This window comes from Dendrobates tinctorius, unplaced genomic scaffold (genome assembly GCF_039654945.1).
Source record: "Dendrobates tinctorius isolate UK_male_01 unplaced genomic scaffold, ASM3965494v1 ptg000203l, whole genome shotgun sequence".
In the NCBI taxonomy this organism is placed as follows: domain Eukaryota; kingdom Metazoa; phylum Chordata; class Amphibia; order Anura; family Dendrobatidae; genus Dendrobates; species Dendrobates tinctorius.
In genome coordinates this window covers 25,169,920-25,179,332 of record NW_027361870.1, presented here as the reverse complement: position 1 = coordinate 25,179,332, position 9,413 = coordinate 25,169,920, and the positions used below count along the sequence as shown (strand labels likewise).

Below are 9,413 nucleotides of genomic sequence, written 5' to 3'. Positions count from 1 at the left end.
TTGTTCGGCGGTATGATGATAAAGCATTGTTTTTAGCCTTGTTTTTTATTTTTTAGTTATGGTGTTCACTAAAGGGGATTAAATAATGGGACAGTTTTATAGGTCAGTTTGTTGCGGATGCGGCAATACTAAATATGTGTACTTTTATTGTTTATATTTTTTCCAGACAAATATTTTTTTATAGATATAATATCTTTTGATTTTTTTATTATTATTTTTGATTTTGAAAAAAAAAACTTTTACAATTATTTAAAAAAGTTAGTTATACTTCTTTTTAACTTTTACTTTCTCCCACTATGGGACTATCATTTTTTGCAGGCTGATCGCTTGTATAGCATGGGGATGCAGTAATATCCCTGTGCTGTACAAACTGTCAGCTTTGCTCTGACAGGGAAAGTTGCTGACCATGCTCTGCGCATGATCAAGCAACTTTTCTAGCTCTGGTGACCTGGATGTCGCCATGCTGACATCGGGTCACCATGAAAACGACCAGGACCCTGCGTCAAGCCTCGGGGTCTCCGATCCAAGGGCAGAGGGGCTGTCATCCCTCTGCTGACTCCCAGAATGCTACAATTGCGTTCGATCGCAGTATTTAGGGAGCTAAAGTGCCGGAGAGCGGTACAGGACCACTCCTTATATTAAGTGCAGAATCAGCTGATACCCAGCACGGGCAATGTGTGCACGGTCAATAGCGTTGACATAATAATCGGTCCCTGGTCAATAAGGTGCAGGGACAGATTATTATGTCACATGTCAGAAAGGGGTTAACAATTAGTCCTGGCCAGCCGAAACCATCGGTAAAATGCAGCCTGCAAGGTTGTAGCGCCTCCATAGCACAAGTTCACACACCCAGCCAGGAACCCCACCTTCATGTAACATGCCTGGGTGCAAGAGATGAGTACCTTGCCCACGGCTACCGCCCTGCACTACAATGCAGAGACACAGCCATGATGTAGTCGTCGATCAAGCATGCTAACATGCTGAACAGCACAGTTTGCAGACCATAGTAACTGAATGAACTCTCATAACTGTTTGGCAGTGTATTAAAGAGCTGTTTCACAGCATAAGGCTGGAAACAGGATAATGCATGGCATACGATGTGAGAGCATCGAATGCGATATGCTAACGACACTCGGCTCTTGCTCTGCTGCGAACATGAACCAAGTGTCAGTGCTCTGTGCTCCGATCCTCTCCTCCATGACCTTTTGTGGCCAGATGTTTTCTGTTAGTCTATAAGAACATATCAATATCACTCTACACACAGTAATTTGGAGTTTTTGAAAATATTCAAAAGACTGAACATACGAATAGCAAAGTGGTTTCACAAATGAAAAGAGACATTTTTTAAGTTTTTTGCAGGTGTTTTTTAAACTGTTTTTTTTTTCTCTTGAGTTTCTGGAGTAGAAACGGAGAAGAAACGTAAAAAATTTGAGGAGTTTTACATTTTTCTGAAGGATTTGGAGTGTTTCTGCTCAATTTCTATTCCAAAAACTCAGTTCTCAAACACCTTTATACTTCAATAGGTTCTTAAAAATGCCTTAAAAATGTCTGGCAAATTACATGTAAAAAGACACTATTTAAAAAATATGTCACTGTAAATAAATTGGAAAACTGCAAATAATTTTTATAAAAAAATAAAAAAACAGCAAAACTCAGAAAACTGAAAACGAGAAATAAAAAAAATGTAAGCACCACATATCCCAATATATGAGTGATGAACACACCCAGGCTCCTTACTTAAGAACCTTCTAAAAAAAAAAGGCAGCACTCCAAAAAAAAAGAAAATCTAATGAAATCATGGCTATTTATTTATTAGCATATAAGGCACCTATTGGATAGTAAATAGCCACCGTTTCACTGGATTTGCTGTTTTGGAGTGCTTTTTCTTTTTACAGGGGTATCAATAGTGTCATATATGTGTTCAATATAATCCATCTCTTTAAAAATAAAACAAAACTCATTTAGCATTTTCTGTATAATAAGGATAGTCTTAGATCCTGAAGTTGTAGAGCTAAAAGACATGCTGGAAGTTGACGTTCTACAATGATTCAGATGCATATTAGTTTCACTCTTATTTTATAGATCTAAGAGTCCTGGGATAAATCCTACTGTCAGTCACAGTTCTGAGCTCCTGGAAGGGTTGAAGTGGAGCTGCAATAGTAGGAAAATCTGTATTACACATGGTAATGCCTTCCCTCACAACCTATTGCTGCACATTAAGTCCCTTATACAGTGATCACTGGCAGACATATAATCATGAAATGAAATATTACAGAATGCAACCATTTTCAATAATATAAGTAAACAAATAACTTAATTAATTCAGCTATTGATTGGTAGAACTTTTGCCCTATAATTAATTTAGGATGATGTATAATTTACAGCAAATGTTCCCTTCACACAACCTAGTCCTTACCTCTATTCTTCCCTTTAAAAGCTGGATCGATATTATAGAGCATTTCTCCCTTCATAATGTTATATATCACTTTTACATTACAACACAGCAATATCATGCTTAGTTATAGGCTGTAGCTACTTGGTCAAAAGAACTGAGGTTAAGCAGCAATGACAAAATGGTGTGTAATAAGAAATGTGGGGGAAGAAACAGATATTTCAGGACAGACTGATCATTTATTAAGGTCACTCCATTCCATCATAAATACAAAGTGGACACACAACAACTGAAAACACATCTAAAACTCAGGTAGAACAAGTAGAACAGTAGTAGCATGTGCGCTAGCAGCAGTTATTGGACAAGGCATCTTCTGGGTCTACTATAAGGTGGTGGTTCTAGTGATTGTTCCATGTTTGTAACAAGGATCGGACTGGAGGGGCTCCTGTTGGAAGTCCAATGGATGGTTATTACACACCTTACTCTTCAGGGCTGTGGCATAATAATCCACTGGTTCATCTGTGCCATTCTCCAGCCAACGGAAACAAACGATCCTCTGGAAGGACCTCTTAAAGTTATCTGAGAAGAAGCCATAGAGGATGGGGTTGGCACAACTGTTGGCATAACTTAATATAATGGAGACGTGGTTGATGGTGGCATCCATGTGGGGTAAGAACAGGTTCAGAAGTTGGACAATGTAAAAGGGCATCCAGCAAATAACAAACACTGTGACAACCATGAGGACCATTCTGGTAATCTTCTTCTCTGACTTCTTCCTCTGTTGCCATCCTGCCTTCAAAGCCACTGCTCGCATTTTTACAATGATTAGGATATAACATAAGCAGATGGCTACCACAGGTAAGAAGAAGCCCAGCAGAAAGGTGTAGATGACAAACACAGTGGACCATGTGGGCTCTGGCCACATGAGATTGCAGACCACCACCCCATTCTTGGAGGACTCTGTGTCTGCAAAAATTAGGATGGGGGAAATGACCAAGATGGACACAATCCAAACACAGATATTGATCATCTTGGCCACAGTTGGTCTTCTGTACCTTGCTGCCCGGAGAGGATGGACCACAGCCACATATCTGTCCACACTGAGCACAGTCAAGCAGAAGACACTAGTGAACATGTTAATCCCATCCACACTGAGGACCGTGCGGCACATCCCTGAGCCAAAGGGCCAGTGCTGCAGGGCTGCAGAGGCTGCCAAGAAGGGCACACTCAACATGAACAACTCATCAGCTATTGCCAAGTTCAAGATGTAGATGTTGGTCGCTGTTTTCATCTTGGCATATCTCAGGATGACAAAAATCACCATGGAGTTCCCAATCAGCCCTATGAGGCACACAATGGCATAGATGAACTGGATCACTATCATGCTCACATCCCTCTCAGTCTCCATTGGGGCATTGGTGCTGCTAGTATTTTTGCTGTTGATGCTGAGAACACTGAAAGGGGGCAATAGCTCTGTAAGGTCTCTGGACTGGTTCCATGTGTTCAACAGGACCTTGGCCCCCACAGGCACCAGGAGATCAGGGGATGTAGTCATTGTAAGTGTCCCATAGGAATGTAGTGGAGAAGCAGCTACAGCGGAGATCCTCAGCTTCCAAATGGATTTCTGAGCCGCTGTGTAGAAGAAAGAGGAGGGAGGGAGAGTGATGTGTGATGGATGATGCAGGCTGAAGCTCCTAGCAGTGTGTTTGCTCTTCTCTGGCTGAGCTCCTTCTGTGCAAAGTGATCAGTAGCTTCTTGCATTAGCTGCAGGCAAACATCACCACTTCTTCACTTAGAATTATCATTAGATGCTTGTGTCCATGCTATTATTGGCATCAGCTCATCTGACTGATGAGTTCATTCATTGGATGCAGTCGCCTCCCAGTAAAATGCATAATGACTCCTGAGATAAGTATCTTGTCCAATATTCATGGATCTGTATGAGTTCAAGCTTAAAATTTTCACTAGTGTCCTACATGTGACTGGAAAGGCTAGTAAAGAACTACAAATGCCAGCAGATATAGACAAGGGTATAGTGACATATGTAGATCATAAAGAATCTTATAACTTAACGTGAATGTATAGAATAAATAAAGATAAAATATACCTGCATTAAATCAGTCTTTGGTGCGGCATTCATTTTGCACAGTGTTATGTCCATCAATAAATTGACGAGCGAACGTGCTAACCGAGCGGCTTCGGTGTGTTCGAAAAATATGTTCGAGTCACAGCAGCTGCACGTCTCACTGCTGCTCGACAGCACATACAGATACAGGGATTGCCTAATAAACAGAAAATCCCTGCACGTGTTGTGTCTGTCGAACAGACGCGAAACAAGCAGCGTGGGGACTCGCACATATTATTCGAGCACACCTAAGACACTCGGTTAGCACCCGAGCATGGTACAATAACACCTTATCTGAGCACATTCGCTCATCACTATTTATTATGCTTACTTGTATGGCGCCATCCAGGGCCGGACTGACCATCTGGCAATTCTGGCAAATGCCAGAAGGGCCTGTCTGGTCGTGGACTGCCTTGTCTGCTATGTTGTTAACAGAATTGGTATTCACAAGACACACATACTGTTAAGTGTTGTGACGGAGCACAAAGTCACTGACTCCGTCACTTCCCCTAGCAGGCCATGGGAATCATTAGACATATTGGTCTTGTAGTAAATCTTGCTTTCCTCCATCCAGGGTAATATTAGTAATATATTTCATCTGGTGCTTGGGGACAGGGACAACATGGGCCTGTGCGATTTTAAAATCCAGGGCTGAATTTCAGTCCCAGTCCGTCGTATCTGGCGCCATCATATTCTGCAGCACTTTACAGATATTATCATCACTGTCCTTATTCAGGCTCACAATCTAAAATCCTTATCAGTATGATTTTGGAGTGTGAGAGGAAACCCCGGCAGACTCCTTGCAGATGTTGTACTCGGTACGATTTGAACCCAGGACCTGAGCGCTGTAAAACAGTGCTGCTAACCACTGAGCCTCTGTCAAATACACCCATGCTATGTCTGTACATATTGTAACTGAGTTCATGCCTTTTATCACATGCTGAATGCTATAAACAATCACATTGCAGAACTTGGATGATGAGGAGCAGCACATGCTTGTCATTTACTAATTAGGTTTATAAAAGGACTGGTTATGGAAAGTGAATTTTATTTCCTTTCCAAATCGGATCTTATGTTGTGTGAATAATAAACAACCACATTTAATCTAATCGCTATCACCATGGCGAATAATATTTCTAGGAGCCAACCTTATCCTTTACAGCATCCCAAAGCCACAGTCTACAAAGAAAGTGAACTACTCATCTGTGTCTAAACATGGTGAGAAGATACTGTATGTGGTTTGTTATACAGTGTGGAAAATAAGTATTTGATACACTGCTGTTTTTGCAAGTTTTCCCACCTACAAAGGATGGAGAGGTCTGTAATTTTTTATCACAGGTATACTTCAACTGTGAGAGACAGAATCTAAAATAAAAACCAAAAAATCACATTGTATGATTTTTAAATAACTAAATTGCATTTTATTTCATGAAATAAGTATTTGATCACCTACCAGCCAGCAAGAATTCTGGCTCTCACAGACCTGTTAGTTTTTCGTTAAGAAGCCCTCCTACTCTGCACTCATTACCTGTATTCATTGCACCTGTTTAAACTTGTTACCTGTATAAAAGACACCTGTCCACACACTCAATGAATTACACTTCAAACTCTCCACCATGGCCAAGACCAAAGAGCTGTTTAAGTACACCAGGGACAAAATTACAAACCTGCACAAGGCTGGGATGGGTTACAGCACAATAGGCAGAAGAATATTTAGAATTGAGAGTCCTCAGTGGTTGATACCTTTTAATGGCTAACTGAAAAAATGGTAACAAATTGCAAGCTTTCGAGACTACTCAGGTCTCTTCATCAGGCTGGACTAACTAACATACTAACATCTGAAGATGTTGTATTAGTCAAGCCTGATGAAGAGACCTGAGTAGTCTCGAAAGCTTGCAATTTGTTACCATCTTTTCAGTTAGCCATTAAAAGCTGTCAACCACTGAGGACTCTCAATTCTAAATATTCTTCTATCTACTGGCTAACACGGTACAAAGATATACATCTTTCCTGAGGACAGTAGGCAAGCTGGTTGAAGAGAAGGCAACAACTGTTGGCACAATTATTGGAAAATGGAAGAAACACAAGATGACTGTCAATCTTCCTTGGTCTGGTGCTCCATGTAATATCTTGCCTCATGGACTAAAAATGATTCTGAGAAAGGTCAGGAATCAGCCGAAACATACATGGGAGGACCTGGTCAATGACCTGAAGAGAGCTGGTACTACAGTCTCAAACATTACCGTTGGTAACATACTATGCCGTCATGGAGTAAAATCATGCAGGGCACTAAAGGTCCTCCTGCTCATACCAGCACATGTCCAGGCCCGTATAAAGTTCACCAATGAACATCTGGATGATTCAGAGGAGGCATGGGAGAAGGTCTTGTGGTCAGATGAAACCAAAATGGAACTTTTTGGTATCAACTCCACTCAGGGGCGTATCTAGGCTCTCTGGCACCCGGGGCAAGAATTCGGTTCGGCGCCCCCCCCCCAAGTACATATGCGACTTGCACACTTAGCCATGTACCTGCGAGCTGCTCCTCCTAATGCTCTCAATGTTCAGTAAAAAACTGAGAGAAGCAGGAAGAGAAGCTCGTTGTCAAGTATGAAAATCGCACATGAGTGAAGTGTCAAAGGGGATGACTACTGGAACCTGCAGAGCTGAGTCCTGACATTGCAGCTTCTGAATTCTCACAACGAATGCACTGCACACATTTAGGATTCTCCCTTGCCGATGTACAGTCATGTCAGCACAAGTATGTGATTTATATACTTCTGGCCACATTCCGACGAGACGTGCCCGGCCTCGCTCCGTTCACTTTCATTGAGTGAGGCCACACATGTCTAGTCAGCATGTGACCGCATGGATGTAAATTACCGGCATGAGAGAATCCTAACAGCGTTCAGTGAGCACTGTGAGAATTCAGACGTCTGCAGTCACATAGAATGTCTGCAGACTCCGTACAAACCTGGACAACCCCTTTAATGTTCCTAACAAATAAAAACATGAGAATTAGTCAGTATCACAAATAACATTTACATCCAAGTACCTTATAGATGACGTCGTCTCTGCAGTCAGTCTCCTTTTCTTCTAGACCCCATGATGAGTTTTCTCATCCACAGCCGTCTCTGTAGACGTCCATCTTCTCCGGTCTTCTGCAGCAAATCTCCACACGACGCCCTTAAAGATAGAAGTGTCATTATAATGCTCCTAAATAAAAAATGTCTGCAATATACTGTCCCCTCACACTATTCCCCCCTCCTCATACTGTCTCCTCTAACATCCCACCTGTTCACCATACTGTCTCCTCATATATTTACCCCCTCACTCTCTATACTGTCTGCTCACACATATCCCTGACTCCCCATACTGTGTCCACTTACATTAACCCATTCGCTCCCCATACTGTCTGCACCAATCCCCCATACTGTTTCCTCATACATACTCTTTATTTTGTGTCCTCAAATCTCCCCACACATTAAATCCCCCCATCCCCAATCCCCCACATACATTAAATACCCCTATCCCCATTCCAAATCCCCCCACACATTAACCCAATCCCCACTCATTAACCCCCATCAGCACTCCAAATACCCCCACACATTAACCCCAACCCCACTCATTAATGCCCCATACATTAACCCCCATCCCCATTCATTAACCCCCGCACACATTAACCCAATCCCCACTCATTAACCCCATCACCACTCCAAATCCCCCCACACATTAAATAACCATCTGCACTCCAAATACCCCCACACATTAACCCCCATCCCCATTCATTAACCCCCACACACATTAACCCCCATCCCCACTCATTAACGCCCCCACACATTAACCCAATCCCCACTCATTAACCCCCGCACACATTAACCCAATCCCCACTCATTAACCCCCGCACACATTAACCCAATCCCCACTCATTAACCCCCATCACATTAAATAACCCCCATCTCCACTCCAAATCCCCCCACACATTAACCCCATGGCATCCCCACTCATTAACCCCCATCCCCACTCTAAATACCCCCACACATTAACCCCATGGCATCCCCACTCATTAACCCCCATCCCCACTCTAAATACCCCCACACATTAACCACCATCCCCTCTACAAATCCCCCCCATCTCCACTCATTAACTCCCCCTCATCTCCCATCTTCGGTGGTTCTTCAGCTCCACAGTGGAGCACACTTACCACCAGCGTTTGCTTTGGGCGCCGGGGAGTGACGTCAGCAGCGTGATCACATGACCTGATCACGCTGCAGACGTCGCTCTGGCCCGGCAGTCAGAGCTTCAATTGTACAGTCATCTGTATAGACGCCAGTACAATTGCTCCCTGGGAGCCGGCACGGCCTCCTTCTCTGCGCCGGCTGTCAGCTTGACAGCTGACACAGAGAACCGCCGACTCTCAGGCGGGGGGCAGCAGAACGCAGCCGCCAGGGAGGACACTGCGGACCGCTGCATTAGGCGGCCCGACTGCGCCCCCCTGCTGGCTGCGCCCGGGGCGACTGCCCCGGCTGCCCCCCCTAGATACGCCACTGACTCCACTCGCCATGTTTAGAGGAAGAAGAAGGAGTACAACCCCGAGAACACCGTCCTAACCATGTAGCATGGTGGGGGAAACATCATACATTGGGGATGTTTTTCTGTAAAGTGAACAGGATGACTGCACCATGATGAAGGGAGGATGGATGAGGTCATGTATCTCAAGATTTTGGCCAACAACCTCCTTGCCTCATTAAGAGCATTGAAGATAGGTCATGTCTGGGTATTCAATCATGACAATGACCCGAAAAACCCAGTCAGGGCAACTAAGGAGTGACTCTGTAAATAGCATTTCAAGGTCCTGCAGTGGACTAGCCAGTCTCCAGACCTGAACCTAATAGAAAA

The 9,413-nt window shown here is 43.5% G+C and overlaps 1 protein-coding gene across 1 annotated transcript; it reads right to left on the bottom strand.

The window, feature by feature from the left end:
- Positions 1-2,611: 2,611 nt before the first annotated feature.
- On the bottom strand, positions 2,612-4,202 carry LOC141057333 (somatostatin receptor type 4-like). Its single transcript, XM_073553899.1, has one exon. The coding sequence runs from the start codon at positions 3,945-3,947 to the stop codon at positions 2,775-2,777; it is 1,173 nt and encodes a 390-aa protein (XP_073410000.1). The 5' UTR covers positions 3,948-4,202; the 3' UTR covers positions 2,612-2,774.
- Positions 4,203-9,413: the final 5,211 nt, after the last annotated feature.